This window comes from Leuciscus leuciscus, assembly GCF_965113295.1.
Source record: "Leuciscus leuciscus genome assembly, chromosome: 15".
Taxonomy (NCBI): Eukaryota; Metazoa; Chordata; class Actinopteri; order Cypriniformes; family Leuciscidae; genus Leuciscus; species Leuciscus leuciscus.
In genome coordinates, this window is record NC_138739.1 from 25,739,992 (window position 1) to 25,765,578 (window position 25,587).

The 25,587-nt window shown below is 37.9% G+C and overlaps 1 protein-coding gene across 2 annotated transcripts in view; it reads right to left on the reverse strand.

Annotated features, from left to right (window-relative positions):
- Positions 1 to 25,587, reverse strand: part of lrp1ba (low density lipoprotein receptor-related protein 1Ba) — a 259,135-nt gene that overhangs the window by 71,002 nt on the left and 162,546 nt on the right. For both annotated transcript variants that reach the window (XM_082138205.1, XM_082138204.1), the window contains 13 exons: positions 24,849 to 25,053; positions 21,190 to 21,382; positions 14,658 to 14,783; positions 12,972 to 13,100; positions 12,452 to 12,571; positions 11,546 to 11,659; positions 11,278 to 11,436; positions 8,889 to 9,011; positions 4,818 to 4,937; positions 4,316 to 4,444; positions 3,392 to 3,514; positions 1,974 to 2,114; positions 1,049 to 1,236 (listed from right to left, as the gene is read on the reverse strand). In XM_082138205.1, the coding sequence (XP_081994331.1) occupies positions 1,049 to 1,236; positions 1,974 to 2,114; positions 3,392 to 3,514; positions 4,316 to 4,444; positions 4,818 to 4,937; positions 8,889 to 9,011; positions 11,278 to 11,436; positions 11,546 to 11,659; positions 12,452 to 12,571; positions 12,972 to 13,100; positions 14,658 to 14,783; positions 21,190 to 21,382; positions 24,849 to 25,053 (1,870 nt within the window). The remainder of the gene's footprint in view (positions 1 to 1,048; positions 1,237 to 1,973; positions 2,115 to 3,391; positions 3,515 to 4,315; positions 4,445 to 4,817; positions 4,938 to 8,888; positions 9,012 to 11,277; positions 11,437 to 11,545; positions 11,660 to 12,451; positions 12,572 to 12,971; positions 13,101 to 14,657; positions 14,784 to 21,189; positions 21,383 to 24,848; positions 25,054 to 25,587) is intronic.

Genomic DNA, 25,587 nt, shown 5'->3' on the forward strand with positions numbered 1-25,587 from the left:
GCCAAATGCATTATAATAAAAAGCCAATTGCATTATATGTATATATTAGACACACACACACACACACACACACACACACACACACACACACACACACACACACACACACACACGCATATACATATATATGTATATAAAACTGTATTTAAATTATTTTCTTTAACTTTTATTTTCTTAATCAATTTTTTCTAATTGACTTTTGAATAAAACATGACCATGGCAAATTGTCTTGAGATTCACTCTAATAAAAATAAGAAATTTATGGACAGGAAGTGAGCAGTCAAACAAAACGATGTTTACAACATTTCTAGATCATTAGTTTAGTCATTAGTCCTTCATTACAACTATGCTTTTTATATTAATTTTGCTGTAACAGAAGTTAAAACAAGCAAGAAAAACTAAATGATTGTATGTTTGGAGCCGCAGTGCCCTTGACTGCCTGTTTCTAAAGTCAGTGAGGCTGTCAAAGGACCATGCCAGTATTCTGAGACGTCTGCCAAACGAGGCTGTTCGATCTGCCACTCGCTGTGTGTGTGTGTGTGTGTGTGTGTGTGTATGTGTGTCTCACTCCCAAAAAAACCCAAAAAAAAACCTCTGTGCCTTACATGTCATTCTCCTGCTGTTCACTAAATCAACTGATTTTCTCAAGCTCTAAATATCTAGCATACACAATTTAGCACACATGTTTCTACATTCAACGGTTAAAAGTTGTGAAATTACTGGAAATAGGATCATAACATTTTCCACGGATTTGGTGCCAAGTGCTATTAAATCTCTGCGGAATGTAAAAAACGTATATTATTGCTTTGAACGATTTGTTTGTATAGACTTTTCCAATATTGTCGTAGCCGCTAAAGCCTACTAATGAGGTTTACCGAAGATTTGCTGGAAAAACAAAAACATTCCTTCGCATTCGTAGGTCGACGTTTCATCTCTCATTTCCAATTGTGGAAGTTTGTAGTGCGGAACGGACCTCAAGTTGAACCAGACACTTAATTTGTGGGAAGAAAAACCTTGTAAAGCATGAAAAATGTGCTCTCTCACACACCTTGTATCCCACGGGTAGATCTTGACAGTCCTGGGTACAGCCGCTGACTTTACGGTTTAAACACTCATTAACGTGGCAGTTCCTCTCATCCGATCGGTCCCCGCAGTCGTCATGCTGATTACACACGCTCCCCAGTGGAACGCAACGGCCGTTTGCGCACATGAAAACCGAACCGTTGCACAAACTTTCTAAAACAGGGAGCAGCGAGAGAAAAAAAGGAGACAGAAATGGACAAAACCATCAGATGACAAAGAACTCGAGCTGTGTTCTGGGTGGACTTGTAGCACGTTTCTACACTGTAAAAAAAAAAAGTTACTGCCTTAGATTTTTAAGTAGAATCAACTTGGATTTGTAAGTCATGGCAACTTAAATTACTTAAAAAATGAGTCGTATCTAATATTAACTTATACTGATGAGTTAAAGCAATGCAAAAACATAAGTTGTCATAACTTATTGATCATATAATGTTTTTACAGTGTATGCACTACCTAGAGTTACTATGCGGGTGCTAGGTGTTTTTTAGCATTGCTATGCACTTGCTAGGGTGTTGAGGATGGTTGCTAGAACGTTGCTAGATGATTGCCTCCTTGTCCAAACGAGTGTTTTAAAGTTGTACTGTAAACATGTTGTAAACATCTGAATTGAATTTCCCCTCAGAAATAGAAACATAAAATGTTTCTTAATGAGCTTGGCTGGGAACAGTAATGGCATCTGTTAACATGAATGGCATATGTTTGCCCTGAAACCAAAAACTAAAGAACAGGGGTGCAGCAGTTTCATCAGCACCTCTCTGCCCACCTCAGGTGGTACTGGCAGGGTTACAAGACGCAAACGGGGAGGACCAGATTTCTGACAAATCCCATATGGGACGGAACCCTGGATCCTGTCAGTCAAACGGGGTGCGTGACATATGAGAGGGACTCGCCTGCAGCGGAACACTTTGGGTTGAGTGGCAGCTCGTCTGATTGGTCCAGACAGTCGGGGAAGCCATCACATTCCCATTGGGCTCTCAATAAACACCGCCCGTCTGCACAGCGGAACTCCTCCTCTTTGCATAAACGGTACTCTGGAGAAAAAGAGTATAACAGGAAGGGAACACTGTAAATAAAAGTTGCTGCCTTAAATTATTACAATCGACTTGGATTTTTAAGTAATTTCAACTTAAAAATTACATTAAACTGACTTAAAAATGAGTTCAATCTTGTTTAACTTATTTTTAAAAAGTTGAAAATTGCTTATTTTGATGAATTAAAGCAATGTAAAAACACGTCATAACTTATTGATTAATTTTTTTTTTTTTTTTTTACAGTGAATGTAAAACAACGAGGCAAACACTTACAGCAGTTACTGTTTCAAACATGTATGCGTGATATATCAGTCACTGAGATAACCCTTATTATTGAGATTAAGTTAATACTGTATATAATTATAAAGAAAGAAATATTGTCACTGTATGATATAAAGTTGCAATTGCAAAATATGAAGTCACAATGTGTCACAAAAGTCACCCTTATGGGAAATACTCACATAGATTCACAATGGGAGACAGTCGACATTGCGAGATGTAAAGTCATATTGTGAAAATAGTCAGAATTGTGAGAAAGTCACATGAAGAGAAAAGTGTCATATTTTGTGATATCAAGTCACAATGGGAGAAAAAAAGTTGCAAACAGCAAAAAAAAATTGACATATTGCGAGTTCTAGTCATATTATGAAAAAGTCATGATTGCAAGATACAAAAACCTATTTGCGAAAAAATCCACAATTGTCACACTGCGAGATAAAAAGTCCCATTTTTAGATATAAAGTCACAAATGGGACTTACAAAGTCACAATTATGAAGATTAAGTCTCAATTATGAAAAAAATTATGAAATGTCACATTTTTACATAAGTATAATAAAGCCTATTTTTAAGACCACATAAAAGTTGCATTTTAGCATTATTTAAATTATAACTATGTACAGTTTTTTCAATCAAATTCTCATCACTAAATGAGATAAAACTATTGTATTAATGCATCATGACAGAATTTGTTAAACTCACTTTAATGTATACTGATTTAAAAGGAATAAATACTATTACAGTCATAAAACACATTTTATGTCTTTCGAATTTTGTAGTGAAATGTAAGCCTGAACAGGTTTGTGAAATTAATCTTCAATCTAACAACTAAAATAAAATAAATGAACAGATATATTTCAGTTAATTATTGTGATGTTTATTCTTAGAACTGAGGTATGGCACACTAAGCGCATGCATTCCAATCATCGAAACGTCAAATTAATGTTATGCCAGCATAATTACTAATGAACAAATGAATCGAGAAACACGAGCTGCTTACCGCATTCAAGAGACTCGTCAGAACCGTCTCCGCAGTCGTCGTCATGGTCACACACGAAACGCCGCGGGACGCAGTTCTGGTTCCGACACTGGAATGTGCTTTCAGTGCACGTGTTGTTTGGAGCTTATTAAAGAGAGGAACAAGAACAAACAGGAAGTTAGTTATGTGTTAGGATAAAAGGAGGAGGGTGTAATAGACACCTGAGACTTGTCTAAAATCCCCAATTATTTTGAATGTGAGTCGGAAAACTCAGGGACAGCAGATAAAAAGAAGACATATCGGCAAAATCGGACACCTTAAAATACAACAGTGGTGTTAATTAGTGTGCATAGAATAGAACAGAACAGAACAGAACAGAACAGAACAGAACAGAACAGAACAGAATAGGATAGAATAGATGCCTGGATTACTTTTCTTCTACATTTAAGAAAAAAAAAAATAGTTAAATAATGAAAATAACGTATCACGTAAATAGATGAAAGATAATAAATTAATATAAAAACAATTCCTGGATCACTATTACTATTGTTTTTGTTTTTTTTTACATTTAAGATATGTAGTAAAACAATTAAAACAATGTATGACCTAAAAAAAAAAATATATAAAAAAAAAAAAAGATTTTTATTACTATTTGTTTTTTACATTTTAGGTAAAATAGTAAAATAATGAAAACAACATATGATATATATATATATATAACATTGTCGAGGAATTTAAACATTTTAAAGTATTCATGCATAAATATAAGAAACAAATTCATAAAATCTAACGTTTCCAAACTTTAAACTGATACATTTATTTACTAGCTTCATTAGTAATACCAAAAGGAGCCATTTTGTTCCTACAATGTGGTTTGGGGTGAAAACAGGAAATGTACAAGGAAGTTGCTGGTTTTGTGGGAGGAAATATCATGGTTGAAATTACCACAGCCAGCTACCGCTAGTTCATCACTGCCATCAGGACAATCTCTCTCCCCGTCGCATAACCAGTTCCTAGATACACAAGCGTACGATCCTGGGCAACTGAACAAGCCAGGAGCGCATGTTGCAGAGCCTGTCGAGAGAGAGAATCAGTAAGAGAGAGAATGAGAATCTCAATCTCAAGCCAACATGCTGCACTGTGTCATTAATGAATATTCATGTAATTAAAAAAAAAAGTCCTCCAAGTAAATAAAAAAGGTTTAAGCATTGTCTTAAAAACTTGCTCAACAATCTGCTTGTGTTTGACCTTTGCGGAACCTGAGTGTTTTTTTTTTTCTTTTCAGAGCCCATTTGTTAGGAGCACAGCTTGGCCATAAATTCGTAACTATGATGAAACCGCAGGCCAATTTTTCTTTCCGCCTCTTTCATGTTGATTTATATCCTTCCTCTCAGACGAAGTCTTTCATTGTGTGGCCTAAATGCAAATTCGTGCTTCAGAGTTTTACCGCAAATTTCCTCGCTTTCGTCCAATCCGTCGCCGCAGTCGTCCTCCCCGTCACAGAGCCATTGCTTGGCGATGCACTTGTTTTTCGAGCAGGCGAACTGATTCCAAAGGCACGATGAATCTAGAGGGAAAAGTGTGAATTTTGAAAACAAACCCAAGGGAGACCGAACCCTCAAGTGGTCTTCGGGCATTTTTGACCAAAAAATTTTACATATAATTTTTTTTTAATTATTTACTTCATCGGAATGGAACGAAAATTGGTAAAGGTTTTGGCACTTGCTATGTAAACACACACATACACACACACACAAAAAAATCATGGTAACGATTCGAAAAGGCTAAATGGTCCTGAAAAAAAAGTAAAAAATGACCGCATTTGGAATAAATGGGAGACAAATTTCTTCTAGTGAAAACTTTTGGTGCTTACTGAAAAATCTTACTGAAAGCTAATTATTTGAGATATTAAGATCAAATTTGGAACACAACTTGATCAGATGTATGGCTTTGATTTCTTTGCAATTTTAAAGTAAAATGTGTTTTTGAAAATATATTTTTCATTTAAAATAAATAAATAATAGTGTTTATGTGCATTTTTCATAACAATAAACATAAAATGATGTAACTTTTTCAAACTTTTTTCACTTCAGCAATAATTTGCCAAGTGTCGTCTTTGAAAAGAGATCAAACTTAAGTATGTGCTCCAAAGCACTCAAGATTTATGAGAGTTTAAGTTGGAAATTAAATTTTCAGGTCTATGCTCAAAAAGTAAATAAATGGATTATAAATACAGCGTAAATACAATTAGTACCATGAAATCCCCTTAAAATACAAAATATTAAATAAAAAACATTATCGAACTAAAACATAGTATATTAATTTCACTGAAATTATTATTATTATTATTATTTTGCATGTTCACACTGCTCTTTTCCAAATAGAAAGGATCATCAAGCTGTAAATCGTGTTCAAATTCTTTAAAATATTTAATGTTGTGGTCCAGGGTAGAAAGAAAGTCATATGGGTTTGGGATGACATGAGGGTGAATAAATAAATGACAGAATTTAAATTTCCCGGGAATTATTCTTGTCATTACTTTAAAACTAAGAACAAGAACATGTATACCTTATAATAAGCAAAATGAAAGAGACATTCAATAGTTATACGTTTGTCCGTGAACGCCAAATTGTAGGTGGCCTCTAAAAGCCCTTGTTGAGATTAGAGATTCAACTTTGGAAGACGATCCTGCTAGCAAGCACTTTTAAAGTAATTGTCCGCTTGCATACGCACGCAAGCCATGAAAGGTGCGAGCAAATATGCCCCTCTCAGCAGTCTGAAAGTTTGTTTGCTTTTGCTTTTGCCATCGATTTTGTGATATCTGGGCAAAGCCACCAGGGGCTGAAACAGAGAGACCAAGGTCAGAAAGAGAAAGGTGTGACACCAAAAGGCTGAAGACAATAAAACTGAAGAGGATGAATAGGTAAATGAGGGTGATTCTTCAAAAGCAGCTGTAGGGGAAGTCTCGAAACAACAAATAACCAAAATAAAAGGTGAAAAAGCGCTGGTGCATTTGTCAAGATCAAGGACACGGAAATAAATCCATATTACTTCAGATTTTGGGTCAGTGACTACGAGGGCGATGCGAGGTCCAGAGTTGCTCTGGCTACACGGGAGCTTCACTCGCAGATCAGAGTTCTTGTTCAGAACACAACGCTTTGAAGCAGAACCAAATGGATTCCTGCCATGGGGTCGGGACAGAAGCAAAGTAATGATTGGTCGCAGCAGGAAAGCAGAACTTGCTAGAACTTCCTACCTTAAAGTTCTGCTCACCGCGGAGGTACATGACCAAGTTTGAGATGGAGAGAAACAGGAATGTCTATAAGATTAATATTTTATACAATATATTACTGCAAGGTGTGGATGGAATAATCCTTCACCTAAAGTTATACAAGTTTATTTCCCAAAGAACAGCCTGGAAACAAAGTGTGTTGGCTTATGTAGACATGAACTTCAAAAATAACTTTACTAAGATTTATAAAGAAGAAAATAAAGAGACTTTAGTATTTCACACTATAATTGTTACTGTCAAATTTAAAATGAGTAATTTTGAGATAAAGTTAAAACAATGAAATACAGTCACACTGTCAGATATCGTCGCAATTGCAAATATTTTGGGATATAAAGTCACCATGGGAGATATAAATTAGCAAATTGTGAAAAAATAAATGTTTACGAAAAATAAATGAACACTGCAAGATATAAAGCAGTATTGTGAGCAGAGCCGCCTTAACCTAATGTTAGGCCCCGGGGCTGAGAGGTTTTGTAGGCCCCCCATCCCCTCGATTTATAGTCTCATTTTTAAAAAGTGTAAAAGCCTAGGTAATCTACATCACAAAATGCATTAGTTTCTTTCGAGACCTACAACAGTGAGTTTTTTCATATTGTTTTTTAATTTTCATATTGTTATTAATGTATCACTGAGCACATAAACACAAGACACTTTATTTAACAACCACACACAGCAACTAAATTTCAACTTTATGCAAATGAAAAGCGATTTTCGCGAGCGACAACCAATAGGAAAGAAGCCTTTCAGTGGAGCTCAGCTCCCGTCACCGTCTCGAGTGCAGTGCAGGCAAGACAGAGTTCAAGGGCGATTTCACGGTTTTATATGATTTGACTGTAACTTACCACAAACATGGATATAATAAAATGATGCATGGAAAAGAAACTGTCGACAGTCTCAGTGAGTTTAATTCATACATTTATAGTTCGAATGTTGTAGTTTTATGATGCAAGTTTAGCACTGCTGCAGTTCATTTTACAGTTTCCCCTGCATTATGTTGACTATTAGGGACAAGACAATTTATTATTTGTCAAATTCGGATGACGGTTTAGTAATTTATGACAGTATGAGTGAGTTTAATTTGTAGATTGATCGACCGTTAATCTAGTAAATGATTTAATCCCTGAACACTGCTGTGTGGTAATATAAAAACACTCTCCCAACAGCACACTGTTTCTTTTGAGCCTAATTCCTAGTCAAATTAAAATGATATAGTTGTATAATATCACTTGTGATGGTGTTTTGTGTAGATGTGGCCAGACGAGCAGTCTAACGCCTCATTCGCGCCGCGGGACCTCTAGACGCGCGTAAACGCGTCTTTGCATTGACATTGAAATCACTCGCGCCAGACGCTCTATTCGCGTTTGGTGTGAACGCACCATAATAATAACATTAGAGCGACAGCACTACCAACGCCCACAAGCGACTAGCGACATACAGCGACAAAATCTGACAAGTTAAAAAAAATATGACCTTTTCAGCTCATCATGAACCTGAACATGGGAGGCCCCTGAACTTGGGAGGCCCCTGGGCTTCAGCCCAGGTAAGCCCGTGCATTAATGCGGCCTTGATTGTGAGATATGTAAGATAAAGCAGCAATTCGGGGAAAAAAATGGATATAACAAGAAAAATAAAGCCACATTGCGGGATTTAAATTCAGATTGTGGGATATAAAGGGTATAAATTAGCAAATTGTGAGAAACAAAGTTATAACTACGAAAAATGAAGTCACATCGTGAGATATAAAGCAGCATTACGAGATTGTGAGGTTGCAATTCTGAAAAAGTTGCAATTGCAAGGAAAAAAAGAAGCACATTTTGAAATATAAAGTCATAATTGGAACTAACATAAATGTGCAATTATGAGAAAAAAGTCAGAATTATTGAGGTGAAAGGGTACCAGATTATCAGCCATCTACAGTAATTCATCAGGAATTTAAAATAAAAGAATAAGACAGATTGGACAAGAAACAGAGCATAACAACTGTAATGCTGTAAAGCCAGGAATGTCAAGCAGCTAAACTCCCACATTTAGCACTTATCACATACTAGCCGTGACAAGTGGATCAAAAGTGTAAAACAGCACTTACGCTCTAATGTGGATGGTTGCGCGTGACTAGAAGATAAATAAAATCTTTAGAAGTGAATATATTCATTAGGATGAAATATAGAGTGCAGAATGTGTCCAGCAGGCATGATTAGTTGATAAATGTAGAGAGGTGGTGTTTACCGCATTGAAATTCATCGGCTCCATCCTCGCAGTCTTTCTGCCCGTCACACAACCAGACGCTGGAGATGCAGTTTCCACTGGGACACGCGAAATGGCCGTCCTCACACGTATGGACTGCAGAAGCTGAGAGAAACGGCCAAACGGAGAGGATAGGGGTTTAGATAAACCATCTGTGATTCCCACTGCCTGATATCACCAAAGGGTTTGCTAGGTTCACCACCACTTCGAGAAAAGGATGAGAACATGCTGTAAACAAATCAATTGTTCGACCTCTGAATGTCTACCTCGGCTTCAACCATCCAATGTGTTATCTGTGGTTTTATATTTGTGTTTGGTTTCTGATTTGTAGATCAAGGTCATTTTAAACATCTGCAACAGTGTACTTTGACTGGAGAAACCACAGCAAATGTCAAGAGCTGAACAGTCTTCATATTTCAATTAAATTCTGAAAGACTCCTCTGCAGTTAAGTTTTTTGAGCAAACATTCCCAGAGATTCAGTGCTAGCAACTTTAGCAAACAATCATATATTTTGTATGGTGTATTTCAGCCTTCAAGACCTCCAGGGAAGATCCTACCGTATAAGTTTGGAAATCATAAATGGGTGTTTACAGGCACTTTTATGTCCCAAGGCATTGGTTTTTATTAAAACATTTTTCTTTTGCTGTATAAAGACATTAAAACTGTCTAGGAAAAAGTTTACCATGGCATAATTTATATTCGCTATTTTTCAAATGCCCTTATATATTGTATGTTTTGTTTTGCCCTTTTCCAAGATCCAAAGATTACATTTTAAAATATGAAAATCATAATAAAAAAAAAGACTTTTATATATACGTATATATATATATATATATATATATATATATATATAGTATATGGGCCCTATTTTAACGATCTGAAACGCAAGTGTCAAGCGCAAAGCGCAAGTAACTTTGTGGGCGGGTCTCGGCGCTGTTGCTATTTTCCCGGCGGGATAAATGACTCTTGCGCCCGGCGCAAATCTAAAATGGGTTGGTCTGAAGTAGCTTCATTATTCATAGGTGTGGTTTGGGCGTAACGTGAAATAAACCAATCAGAGCGTCATCTCACATTCCCTTTAAGAGAAGACGCGCTTTTTCCATAGCGGATTGCTATTGTAACGGCGGATTTGCCAGGCGCGCGCCAGGAGCGGTTCACAGCCAAGGAGAGCAACGCTCTCGTCACGGCCGTAGAAGAGAGAAGTTACATTGAAATGGAGAAACCCACCCAAATTAACTTCGGTTAAACAGGCGTATGATAATTTGGGTAAATGTGTAAGCTAGATGTATGCTTTTATAATAAATCGTCTATCTATCTATCTATCTATCTATCTATCTATCTATCTATCTATCTATCTATCTATCTATCTATCTATCTATCGTAATAATGTATGATTTGCAAAAATGAAAACTGCTGCTTCTGTGTAGATGAGAGAATCAAAGTGTATGCGCGTTGTGCACACGCTACATTGATTATGGCCAAGCATGCGCCCTTAAAATAGCATATGAATAACATGCGCAACCCGCCACTGACTTTAAACTATTTTTTCCTGGTTAGTGGCGCAATTGTTTTCTAAACCTGCAAAATAGCATGAAGGAACGTTTGCGCCGTAACACGCCTCCTCTTTGCGCTGAACCGCCCCCGGGAGCGCAAGTGTATTTCCTAACTTACCGACGTGCTTCTGTGGAGGGAAAAGTCCGCTTTGCGCGGGTGCAAAATAGGAATGATACATGCGTCGGTGTACAAAGTCACTTGCGCTGGGTGCAAGATAGGGCCCTATGTGTGTGTGTGTGTGACAGAGAATTCATCAATATCAACACTCTACTGAACTGTAGAGTCAACATTCACAATTAAACTAAAGTTATGGTCGTTAGCAACCCTTTTCCACCATGATTATTTCATTGACATGCCCCAACTTACAGGTTTCAAAGAAAATCCAGAGTTTCCAACTTTTAATTACGATATTGAGGCACTGCTCAACTCATAAATTCTGACAGGATCGTAAAGTTCTGCACAAAAAAACTCTACATATTCATTGACTTCCAGAGTTGTGTTTTATTTAACCGAAAGGACTTATTAATTCACTAAATATTCCCAGTAGGACCTGGTCCTTCCACATGTATCATAAATATCGAAGCATATTACTGTCAAAAATTTGGCAGGACTCAGTGTGATTGAGTCAAAAAAAGTCCATCTTTCAGAGCATCATAAAAGGCACTAGCGATGTGAGCCTTCACTGCACCGCAATGCGAACTTTGTAAAAAATTCCCTTTGTTCCCAATGCTATTTTCCATTCTGAACGTGACAATCTTGTACTTTGAACACAAACAAACAAGAGAAAATAGAGAGAGAATGCAAATGCATTTCTACCGTGGCAGTGTATTTCGTCTGCGTAATCCCCACAGTCATTGGCTCCGTCACAGATCCAGGAAGGATGAACACACAGAGACGTGGAATTGCAGCTTAGAAACCTCTCGCTTTTGCTGGCGCGAGCACCCAGTCTGTAGTATTCCATGCAGTCTGTGCTATCTAGAAACACAGAGTGGGCAGTGAGACGAGTGTTTCACACGCTCAGTGACACGCAAACTCACACCATCAGAAGTGCGAACAGGCAAGCGCCTTCACATGTTAATCTTACTACAGATTTTCTCGTCCGATGCGTCAGCACAATCGATGATCTGATTACACCAGAATGATGAAGGGATACAGGAACCATCTGCACAACGCCGCTCAGAAGACAAACAGGAGGAATCTGGAACCACAGGGGAAAATGTAGATGCTCTGCATTACCCTTAAGATTTTATTTTATTTCAATTTAATGATGATTGCCCAAAAATTGTAAAATAGAAATGATGTTACACAGTTCAATCATGGCATAGTTTCAGAACCTCTAACTTTATACATTTCAGGGCTCTGAATGTAGTTCATGAGATTTTTGGCTCAAGTGTGAAAGCTCTGATTGAAGCCAGGCACCAGAAAGCTTTAAATGAAGTCAGACCCCTTTAAAGCAATCTGAATTGAAATCAGTTCAGTATGTAATGTGAACGCAAAGTGTTGTGGGTTAACTTCCCTAATACATTTGCATAATTCCACATTTTAAAGAATAATTCAAATTTAAATAATTCATATTTAAGCAGACAATGTTTAAAAAATATGTGTAAACAGAAACTAAACTGAAACTTGTTTACAGCAAAATGAGATCTACTCCATTTTCAAGTCCAGAGATAGTGTGAATGCAAAACTTTTGCCATTTCGATTCGGCATTGCTGCCAAGAGAACAACTTTCATTGGCCTTCACTGATGCTTAGTATAGAGATCTGTGGTTTGTACTGTCTACATTATAGATGTTTCTGCATTAAAGCGTAATGCTGTTAGATTTAACATCTGTGTAGATGTTCAAATAAGGCAATGATTCAAGGGTGTATTGATTAATGGTCTGAATTTCTCTAGTTGTGTAGAACATTGAAAAACTAAGATTCCTGGACTGACCAACACTGGACTAAGCATGTGTTTCAAATCTTTAAGAAGAAGAAAAAATACCCACTGTTACAGTAAGCTTCATCTGAGTTATCCCCGCAATCATTCACGCCATTACAGAAGTGATAATTGGCCACGCAACGCTGGTTATAGCATGATTTAAAGCCATGTCTGCAGTTCCGGTTTTCTAGAGAATGAAAAAGTTGAGAATTAGGCATAGGACTTTACAATAACATGCATGTAACAACAGCAATGCCATTTCAGATGGATGGATGGATGGATGGATGGATATGTAACAACAGCAATGCCATTTAAGATGGATGGATGGATGGATGGATGGATAATAGTGGATAATAGTAAAACTATCCAAGAACAACTGCTTTATGTGAAACTCTGCTTGAGAATGTAAGGACAGAGAGAGAGAAAGAGAAAGAGAGAGAAAGCAGCCGTCAGTCTGTCACATCACTCACACTCATTATCTTTTCGCCAGACTGCTGTAGAGACATTAGCCCATTAGAGTTTAGAATTCAGTTTAGAGATGAAACATGAGGGCTCAAACATAACATCCTGCCTGATTGGATCCTTACCGCAATACTGCATCTTTTCATCCGACCTGTCTTTGCAGTGTGCGATTCCGTCACATGTCAGCTGGTAATCAATGCATTCCCCGTTTCCGCACTGGAACTCAGAGTGGATGTTACATGAGGAGTTCATGGCTAGAAGACGAGAGTAAAAGAGATTTGTAGAGTTGTGATGTGCAGTGCTGATGTAAAGATTAAGGAATTGCATCGACTGCTAGAGTGTTTGAAAAATAATCAGCCAAGGGCTCAAGGTCAGATGGCCATAGAGCAAGTTCCATTTGCACTTTTTTTTTTTTACTGTTGGTCTATTTACACAAATGTCAGAGTGATCTCTCCTTGGCCTTTTCATCGAGTCCCCTGTGTTCTGTTCTCTTCCATCAGATGCACTATGTCTAGCTGTTAGAACACAAAACCACATCTGTGTATAAACCCCGTAATCCTCTCCAAGCGAGTGTTGAGTACTGTTGCAATTCCAGACTGAAAGTCACTGTGTATAGTGTCTGTATAAAGCAGTCCTGAATCTAAGCATCAAATCATCTAATATTCTTAAAGTTTGGAGAGAGAGAATAAAAATATACATAAAGATCCATTCCAGGTTGATGGATGTTTCAGTATCAAGACCTATAGGAGAACCCTCAAGTCCAAATTTAAGGTATCTATTATCTTGATTACTAGAATAGAAAAACATCTAATATCTAGATCTAGCCAAAGTATCAACTATGCAGCTGTGGTGTAAAGATAGAAGTATTTAGACTTAAAGCAGTGTATAATGCTATATTATCCAGAAAGGATCTAAAATTGCCATCCCCGTGGCATTTAAAGTGTAGCAAATTATTTGGACCACAATCTGGAATAAAAATGTATTCCACAATCTGAAACAAGAATTTAGATCACAGTCTGGATTTACAATCTATATTCATAGCAAAATGAATTTGGATTACAATCTGGATGTACAATACAGATCATAATCTGGTTCCAGAATGAATCATGATTTATACTATGCATTATAATCTGAATCCTGATCACATTCTTGATTTAGAATCTATATTCAGAGTAAGGGAAATCTGGATTACAATCTGGATATACAGTTGTCTTTCATAATATGGATCCTGAACCTAAATTATGAGCCAAACAAATCTGAATCTCAATCTGGATTTAGAATCTACATTCAGAGTGAAAATGATTTGGAATTGCAAAATGGATGTACAATATAAATCATAATCTGGTTCCAGAATTACATATTGAGAGCAAATTTAATCTGAATCACAATATGGATTTAGAATATGGATGAATCTAGACCACAATCTTGGTCAAGAATCTATATTCAAAGCATATGGAAATCTGAAATACAATCTAGATATAGAATATGGATCTGAATCTAGACCACAATCTTGGTCAAGAATCTATATTCAAATCTATATTCAGAGCAACATGAATCTCAATTACAATCTTGATGTAGAATCCAAATCACAATCACAGTCATTCAATTCAGATACAGAATCTTTATAGAGTTCTTACTAGTGCACTAACTGGACCTACAGAAGGGTGGTGAGGTAATAAAGTTGTTTGGCCACAACATATGGACTTAGCCACATAACTCAAAGTACCGGGACATAAAGATTTAGGGCGAGTTGAAAAAAAGTCCAGGAAAATGAGCTAGAGAAACAGAGAGAGAGAGGGTACAGGACTTACATACACATCTGTTATCATCCAGTAATATCCGTTCCCCACGGCAAGTACAGTTTACCACACCAAGCGGAGTCAAAAGGCAGAGGTCATGGCACCCTCCATTATTCACGCTGCAGGGGGACGACTCACCTGGAAGTAATAAGAGAAATCCTTGATAACAAATCACTCGTAACAAATTGTGACACATCCAACTGTTTGACAAGTTTTATAACTCATACTTAGGGTAAGGAATTTAAAATCACCATGAAATCAAAATCGACAATTTTTTTATGGAATATTGCTGTTTTATAAATGATTTTCCGTGCGCATCATATTTTTTAAATCATGTGTAAATAACTTCCCCTCCTTCTTACAGGACATCTCTTCCTCCATTTGCTCTTGTTCGAGAAGCCGTTTCACTCGGATATATGTCACAATAGGCTAAAAAATACTATTCCGCTTCATGCCGACTTTAAACAAACCCTACGTTTGGCACCACATTTGAATGTGTTTGGAAAGAAGAAGATGGAAAGAAGGAGCTTGGACAGTAACTTATTTTGTGTTCCATGGAATAAAGAAAGCAAGGCAGGTTATTTGGCTGAAAAGGAAATAAAAAAAAAATTATTAATAATTTTTTTTTTTAAATAACAACTTTATCATTGAAGAAATATTATTTAAAAAATGGCACTTGGATGTTGCTGTTTGAGCATAAAAAGATCTGCGAGGCTACAAAGCTCAAAGTCAACTCCAAAGGGAGATATTCTCTTTCACAGAAAACACTTGAAGAACTACAACGCGTTTCTTCCGGATCTTGTGAAGTCACAGTGTTACTCATTTAAATAATCCCCACCCACGGAATACACAAAAAAAGGGGAGATGCCTGGTTAAGCTGTGCTAGAGAAGAAAAAGAAGACCTGCTTTAGTAGCGAGTTGTTGTCATGTCGAAGAGACGCTGTCTTTTTCCACCCCATTTATTTGATTATTTTATTTCATGTTGTTAGTGTTTTCTAACAGTTTTAAAACAGTTCCAATTATAAGTTTTATGTAGTTGCAACGATGTAAACAAAGGGCAAAGCTGTTTGGCTCCGCTAGCATGCTAGCCAACATAACAGTGTTGATGTAGTGTTTAACTATGGGGCTCTTGCTTTTGTAAGATTGTCAGTGTTCACCATAGACTGTATAAAACAATGGACGTAGTGTCCGTGACGTCACCCGTAGGTTTCTAAAGAGCATTTTTTGAAGTGGTTTATATGGGATCGACTCTCTTTTGGAGCCTGTCTCTAGCGGCCAGTCGATGAATTGCAGTTTAAGTCACTTCCGTGTTGGATTCAAGAGAGAGACCGGAAGGTTGCTGCTTGGTGTTCACCAATACTTAAACGTCCTGTCAAATCTGTGCTTGCAAGGGTTCTTCATGATCCTCTTGCTTGTAAACATTTTAAGTTGGTATGGCAAAATTGACGCCACCTGAGCAGATGTAACTCGCAGTTATGGTAAGGGGTCTGACATTTCCGGAACACGCTCAAAGTGGTTCGCCAATCACAACACACTGGGCCAGCTAACCAATCAGTACATTTCGTATTTCAGAAGGAGGGGCTCCATCGAAACAGGAACTAAACGGGGCGTTTAAGACAAACTGGGAAGAGAGCTGCAATAATGTCAAATATGTGAAAAAGAATGTGTTTTTGGAAAAATCAAGCATGGAAAACCAATTCTAGTACACCCCAAAAACAAAGCCAAGACTTCATAAAAGGGCACAATAGGACCCCTTTAATGCAACACATTCTGCCTGGCACTGCAGACACACACACACATGGTTTGAAGGGCACTCTTGCAGTGCCAGTCAGAGGGTTGGGCTCCTCAGCGGGTGTGAGTTTGAACTGTGTTTGGCACAGACGCTGGCGTGGGGAGCGGGTCTCTGAACCGTGCACTATCTACAAACACACGACTGCCAGATTCTAGAGCCTTGGGCCGAGTGTATTCCCCTGCACAAATGGTGAGGATTCAGAAGAGTGCATTGGGCCAGAGTCTTTCACCGTAGCGACATGAGGCTTCAGTCCTGGGAGGCTTTTGCTTATTATGGGATGAGGCTTTAAATAGCTGGGACTCATCGATGGCCGATTTCTGTTGGCCGGTGATTATAAAGGAATGCTTATTAGTTGGAATAAAAGGAATTGCAGATGGCCCCCACTTTTAAAGGGACAGTTCACCTACAAAGAAAAATGTTCATTATATTCAAAATGGTGAAAAAAACGATGATAGAATATTCATTCCTTTTAAGTCTGTCTTAGCAGTTTTTACTCTTTTATTTGAATTATGACTTAAAAAATAATGGGGGGAGTGACTGTAAATATGTTTTTCAGCATTTTATATCACAGTCTGAGCGAATTCCCTTAATAGAGTCATCTGCGGTGTGTAGATAGGAGGAACGGTGGCCCCGAGGTCCAAATCTCCAAAGAGAGGCCTGAGATGAGAAAATCTCCATTTGCGGTTAAGGATGCCAAGCATCTAAGCTGCTTCCATTAGAGTCATTTGAAACACAGAGGCTTGAACCGCAAACAAAGAAATGTCTCTATCAAAGCCAAGAAAGAAGCGGAGTGGAAAGCGGGCATTCTATAAATGTGTCACGTACTATAAATTCTGCTAATTCGGTAAATTTCATGGTGCAGTTTTAGTTCCCGGGTGAATCGAGTTTGGTTTCTACGCATTAAAAGATTTGCGCCTAAGGCACTTGAAATGTGGTGCTCCTTGTGAGTTTTAACAGATGCAATTACCAAGCACTGCAGGTGTAAGTTTCGTGGTCGGGACACATAAACGTAAAAGTCACCATGGTCACTAAACAGAATTTATGTAAATGTACTTCCAGCAGTGCAGGCCAGGCTGGGCATTTAGTCGGATTTTTGTCTGAAGAACCCCCAATGCACAACTGAAAATGCACATTTAAAGCATGCAAATATATGCACTTGAATTTTTCTTTTTTAAATATATTTATAAATATATCATAAATAAAATGCACACCTGATGGCGATTTCTATATCTCTTTTTTTTTTTTTTAAAGGAGGGGAAATGTACAATCTTAAATAAAAGTTTTGATCCAGAATCTAGACCAGGGGTCGGCAACCTAAGGCACGCGTGCCAACACTGGCACGCGGAGGGTTAATCGCTGGCACGCAAGCAAATGCGAGAGAAGTGTATGTAGTTCATTCAGATAAAGTAGTCTACCTGCACACAGATCTACGTTTTAATCAGGGATGTAGTGGAGGCTAAACGCACGTAAACGCCGTTTACGCACCTCCCAAAATTCGGAAATAGCGTTTGCCCACCTCCAAAGTGCGTTTATCCACCTCTAAATTTCACGTTATTTGAGCGGACTTTGCTTTTCCAGTGCGTGATCGCCGATCGGTACATGATTCGAGCATTTGGGCCGTTAATGACAGAGCAGAACGTTGAGCAGAGAGCGCAGCGCGCCGACACACACACACACACACACAGACGGAACAAAGAGAACGGCACACACGGAGCAGAAAACACACGCTCGTTACTATACAAGCTGCGCGAGAATTAAACTTGATCGCAGCCGCAACAGAAAATCATTAAAACTATAGGCAAAAAAGTTTTTTTTTTACACGTTTTTTTAAACAATTCATTACAGGCAGCTGGTTTAATGTAATGAGCATGTCAAAACCCAACTGTACAAGACATTCAGAGGGAATCAAGCCTGCACCAGGTTAAAGACTTTTCCCTCTACAGGGAAACACTGATCCACATTTTTCTAATAGACCAAACAACTAATCAATTAATCGAGGAAATATTCAACAGATTAATCGACTATGAAAATAACCCCAAATCCCTATCATTATGTTCAAGTGCATTGCATTGGAAGCCCTGGGTATAAGCCTCCCTCTCTATCTCTCTTAAATATTTTTGTTCTCTCTGTTTTGTCATTTTGTAAACTTTATAGATTTCAACCATATTATTCCTTCTTGAGTCTCTTTAACAAGAACTTCGATTAATGTATGAATTGAATAGTGATTTTGTGACCTATGATGAGGGAACAACCAGTGATACCCTTGGTAGTACCATCAAATGATAGCCTATAGCGGTGTCATCAGGATACACATACACCGGTAGGCAGTGGCCCACCTTACCGGGTGATCAAGTTGTGGTCCACCAGAATTTATAGTTTACCCACCTCTTTTTTTACCACTACACCACTGGTTTTAATGTAATAATTCCTCATAGTAAAAAAAGCGTATTTTATTAAGTTAGGAGTAGAGATGCACCGATTGATCCGCTGGTGACCAGAATTGGCCAATTTTCACGTGATCGGCCATGACCGGCAACCGGCCGGTCAGTCTGACATATGCAGATTTTTTGCCGGTCAAATGCACTCGGGCTCCCCATGATTAACATCGCGCAACATCAGCATCACACGTGCACACGGAACGCACATGTAGGAAACCTCGTGAATTACGGCCGTTTCACGCATATTTTTTCGCCGTGCATGTTAATCAATGAGTGCATTCACACCGGCAGCAGGAGCAGCGCGTGAGCGCCGCACTGAGCAGCAGTGAAGCGGGGGTTTCGCCGCCGAGTCTATTTTGTCTGCGCTGCTCACGGTCAATTAAAGTGAAAGCAAACTTTTGATGGACAAAATAAATAAATAAATATTTCAAACAAAAGTGCCCAAAATGTGCATGTCTAGTGTGTTTTAACAAGAACTGGATTAGGTTATGTCAGAAAAGAAAATGAAGACTCAAAAATATTTATATAAAATGTACCCATTTAAACTTGTTTTTATTATTCAGTTTGGCTAAAAGGATATGGTATTTTATTAAAAAGAAATATATATATATATATATATATATATATATATATATATATATAGAAAATAAATATTTGTGTGTGCTGTAAAGTGGTTAGAAAAAATGAAATCGGAATCGGCTAAAATCGGTATCGGCAGGTCAAACTCAATGAAAAATCGGAAATCGGAATCGGCCTAGAAAATTGTAATCGGTGCATCTCTAGTTAGGAGTTATAAATACTATTAAATTGTCAATCTAAATCTAAAACAAATTTCAAGAGAAATATTTAAATTTATGTAATATTTGTGTAAGCCATTATGAAAATGTAAAATGTTTGTGTATATATATGAGTGTGTGTGTGTGTGTGTATATATATACAGTATATAGGCTATGTGTGTGTTGTGGCACAGTGATAAACTCGGAAACTTAAAAATGGCACTTTATGACAAAAAAGTTGCCGACCCCTGATCTAGACTAATAAAAAAAGGAACATGATCATTATTGGAATCTAAATCAATTCCAATCAATCTGGATTTAGAATCTATATATTCAGAGCAAACAGAGTTTGGGTTATAATCAGAGATGTGAAAAATAGATCATAACCTCAATCTAGAATCTAGATTTAGAAAATGAATCTGAATTATAAATTGTATTTAGAGTCTAGATCATAATCTGAATCTAACTCAATCTAAATCACAATTTTGATTTATGAATCAAAATATTTAGTGCAAACGGAATCCGGATAACAATCTGGATGTAAAATATAGATCATAATCTGAATCCAAAATAATATGAATCACAGTCTGTATTTCCAGCTCATAAATCTGAATTTAGATCACTATATTATATTTTAGAATTTATATATAAGGAGCAAATCTAGATTACATTATGGAGGTACAATATAGATTGTAATCTAAATCTAAATCAAAATCTTGTTTTCAAATCTATATGTTCCAAGTAATAGGAATCTAGATCACAATCTGGATCTATATATTCAAAGCAAACATAATCTAGATTACAATATGGATGTACAATTTAGAATATGGATTCGGAGCAAAGGGAATAATCCACAATCTGTATTTGAGTACAGGTTATAATCTGATTCAGGATCTGAATGTATAGGTGTAATCTGAATCGAGTAAAGTCCTTTACTCTGAACAGAACTTTATTTTTACTTAACTTATGGAAATATATCAGCCTTTAATTACTGGATTAAAGTCCCCTCTGATGATGTAAAGTCACTCATTAATATGATTTGTCTCTGTACTTATCATGCCGTGCTGACATAAATCCAGCTTGCCACAAAATACGTAGAATCAGCAAAGAATATTGTGACTGTGTTGAGTTTAACTGACCCCAATATCAGAATGTGTTGATTTTGTCCTAGCTTCACTGCGCATCCATCAAAAAAAGCCCCGAGTGACTTGTGACGCATCTAACATCAGTGACTTTGGATTGTATTCGCTGTCATCACAGAGTAAGCATCTCAGACCCCTTGTGTGAATAATACAAACAAGCTTTGTGTGACTAATACAAACAAGACTGCAAATCATCCGGTACGTCAACCAAGAACCATGCTCATATGCTAGTTTTCAAGAACATTCTGTTTGATAACTTTCTTTGATTCATGGGTTTTAGAAATATACTACAATGGTTTGTTGTCACTAGACTTGAGCTTCAATTAAAGTAAAAACATTTGGTTTGAGTCCAATGCTAAAAGTTATTTGATGAAACAAAGGAAATGAATTACATACAGCTGTTGGTGTCATTGGAAACAGCGACGATTCCCATCGGTTGATGAGGGATGTCCGCACGGAGTACTTTTGTATTGGCTCCGGTGAACTTATCAGAGCGGATCACGGCCCGCTGAGTCCAGTCGGACCAGAAGATGAAGTCTCTGTAAATTGCCAAGCCAAAGAACGTTCCGGGTCTTGATTTCACAATGACCTACAAATTTAAGGGGCAGAATTTAGGTGAGAGAAATAACCTGGTAATACAAATTTTTTTTTAAAAGGAGCCCTGTTAAATATTCTAGTTTATAGACAGAGTCAAAAGTTTCAGCATGCTTGGGTGAATATGTTTCTCATGACCTTAAAGTTTTGACCTAAAGGCTTATGCGTGAAATGCATTTATTTTTTATTTTTTATAAAATACTAAAAAGCTAGTTAGCTTTTTAGACACAGAGATAAATAGATAGATAGATCAATCGATAGAACGATTAATCGATAGAACGACAGATAGAACAAGAGATAGATAGAACGATAGATAGAACGATAGAACGAATTAACGATAGACAGATAGATAGATAAATAGACAGAACGATAGAACGATAGATAGAACGATAGAACGAATTAACGATAGATAGACAGAACAATAGAACGAATTAACGATAGATAGATAGATAGATAGATAGATAGATAGATAGATAGATAGATAGATAGATAGATAGATAGATAGATAGATAGAACCTTGTACAAATCATTCAATAACTTAAGCACTGGTAATAAATAAAACAAACTATCTCTCATGTCGTACAGGACAGTTCCATCAGGCAGTTTACTTTTTGCGCTTCATCACAAAGGTGCACAGACCAAAATAAACCCCATTGAGTGACTGTAAAATTCACTAACAACCCACACACACACACACACACACAAACGGGCCTGGCCAGAGCCGGAGGGGGAAACCACCGTGACACCCGAAGGACAGCCCTCCTCCATTATCCCTGACATTATAAATGATTAAGCCAGATCTGCGGAGAGTGTAAATGGAATCCGTGCCATAACAGACACGGGTATACATCACGCATGGCCTCGGGGAGGAAGCCAAGTTGTGGAGAGAGGGTCTGTTCTTCGTGTGCCTGAAGGAAATGAACGGAAATCAGAAATGTATTGATTAGAATCGCTCAGAAACGCTGAGATGGTAGAGAGGGGAACGAAGTAGGTTTCAAAATAAATACTCTACAAATGTGTGCAATTTTAGGCTTTGGTAAATAATTGACCATTTGATTACCGCTGAAATCTTTCACTGAAACAACACCTGATTCACATAAAAAACAAGCAAACTTGTCGCGACTTAAGGCTTCAGCCTTCGTGTGAGGTTGAGATTAAAATGTCCACAAAACAAGCCAATGCAAATTCTTCATTGCAGTTTCTCTGATAACTGCATGTAACCAATCAACACAAAAAGAGGTTACACACATTTTCTCCAGCCTTAAGAGCTTTTCACAGACTCTGCTAGTTATTTCCGAAGGCTTCGTGAGCCACACACATCTGTTATGAAGTGTGGCATTAACCGCTCTTCAGCAACACACACAGACACAGATGTCTCTGAAGGGCCGTCCGTTTGATTGCCAGAGTCTTTCTGTAATAATAGGCGGCTCGGTGTGTGGAGAGCGAGGCTCCCGCTTTAATCCTCGATGACAACATGTCAAACACGTGTTCTCACCCTCTCGCAGTCAAGTGTTCCTTCGCCGCCCGTACGTCTGTCTCTGAGCATTTCTAAAGGTGGGGGAACAGGATGAAAGATGCAGGCAGACACATCTGCGTGATGCTCTAATATCAGAGCCGTCGTCTCGACAGGTGAAAACCTCTTTGTGATCTCTTAAGATCAAAACTTTTTAGCATTGAATTACAAACCAGTGGACAAGAACATGGCATTCCTGCTCCGTACGCAGGCTTACGATTCAAGAAGCTTATAAGCAGGGATTAACTTAGACTTTGCTACCCAATAAAGTGACGAAGCGTAACTCAAACATAAAGTCAAGGTGGAGATAGCTGCTTCTGTTTTATTTAAAGCTATATTGACCACTTGTTAAGCTCCGCCCCTTTCTTACTTACAGAACATCCCATAGGACTGAATTTGGAGAGTTCTGTAAAAAGATCGATTTTCAATCGAATGTGCTCATAAATTAGTCAAAAATGTTTGGATATTATGCGGGCCTCTGTGCGGGCTGAAATAAATTGCAACATTGCAAAACTTGAAAATGAAAAGCTTAATTTGAAAGTGAGAACACTGTAACGTTTCTACAACACATTCACTACTTTCTTTATAGAAATGGTTAAACTACACATGATTAAAAACTGTGAAAACCACACATCTGAATTGAGACAAATGATTCTCACAGTCACCAGTAAAAATAAAAGCCTTATTTAGAATAAAACACAAAACAGGCAAGTTTTCTGGAACACTTTGAAAAGTAGTTTTTTACAATTCCGTTGGGTGATGCAAGTAACTCGGAAATTGCACACTTTACCTTTAAGAAAGCAAATAGGGTCATATTTCAAGTGTTGTTTTATTAAGAAAGTTTCATAAGGGAAAATCCAATTTGCATGATTAATTTTGAACTCCTGGGAGTTTGAATGTGTGGCTCAGACTATGTACGTTGAAGATCTTGCATGTGTCATTTCCTCTAGAGGAAGTTTGAAAAGGCTACGGATCTGTCACCAGTAACCTAGATGGCACTACCTCCCACAGCGTGCTCTGGCAGGATCCCGCCTCTCTATCCTCGGTATCTGTCTGACACACAAGAAAACAAATGTTCCTTTTGTTCGCCCAGATCAATTTTCACCTTTTAATAGCCTAGCGAGCAGATAGTTTCATTAGCTGTCTAGGAGCCGTTTAGCGCGCCGCGGCATTGTTGGCGGTTGTCAAACCCTCTTACCTGCGGTTCCTGGCACTTGTTGGAAGTAAACATAAAATCAGGTTTACTTAGGGAGTTATTAATAACTTGTTTTAGCCTAATCAATTAAAATAACTGAAATAACTCCATTAACAGAGTTGTAAATATGTTAATTTTACTAAAACTGTAAACGGGGTCATGGCATAAGAAATCAAATTTGCCCTGATCTTTGACATAAGGGGTCTTTTTGTACATCCTGCAAGTTTCATAGCTTAAACCGTCCTCCTCATTATAAACAAAGCATTTATTAAATCAAGCTCCAAAAACGGCTCGTTCTGATATACATGTAGTGTGATTTGTGAGGACACATCAACGAACCATAGGCCCAGCACAATGGTGTTCAGTCACTTAATGGCTGACATTTGCCCACACTGGATGTGAGCGTCACATTGGTGCATCCTGAAGGTGAATGGAATGGAAAATGCTGAAAAGACAATGTTACCTTGGACAATGTTCAATGATTGTTTAACGACGATAGGACCTTTTATTCAGTCCTCCTGGCCAGAGAAAATATTTGATTTCAAGTGACAATGTATTGAACCCAAGTGACCTGTATTCTGTGGATGGGATCGAACTTTCTTTATGTCATCCTTCAATGTCTCACCTCAACAAAACAGAAAAGCTTCACAAAGGCTGAAAGATGTTTCCGGCACTCTTAAGACACAGCCTCTACTTCAGCTAATGCACTTCCATGCATTTTTCAAAAGTCACACAAAGCGCCTCCATACTCACGTATCTGTGCGAGCCATCATAATCACACCTCTCGATGTGCCCGAGACTGCCGTCGGAAAAATACAGCTTTTCAGCTTTGTGGTCGATGGTGAGTCCATTAGGGGTGCTGACATCCACGCTAACAATGACTCGGATGTTTCGGCCGGTTAAGGTCGACCTCATGATGCTCGGCCTCCGCTCATTCCAGTTAGTCCAAAACATTAGGCTGTGGGAAGTGCAAACACACTGTTAGCCGTCACATCAAACTATTTTTTTAATACAATTGTGAGCTTAAAGTACTTGTACACCTAAGTCACTAGCTATCCACCTATTTTTATGCGCAAATGCCAAGATGTACATAACTTTAAAAAATTACAACAAAAAACTCACATGACTTTGCCTCAGCAGATTCTTTCTTTCTTTCTTTACTTTTATTTATATAACACAAGTAAACACAACTGATGTTGACCACTGTGCTTTACATAACAAGGAAAGCATGAAAAGAAAAACATCAGAAATACACAATATAATCATACCCACATAAAACATTAAAATTAAGGAAATGTCTGTTCCAAGAGATATAACTTTAGTTTAAGTTTAAACTCATATAAGGAGGTCAACGATCTCAGCGAGGAGGGGATGCTATTCCACAGCCTCGGACCGATAACAGCAAAAGCACGATCCCCTCTCGACTTTAATCGAGAATGTGGCTGGGACAGATTAAAATTACTAGAGGACCGTAGACATCTACCAGGCACGT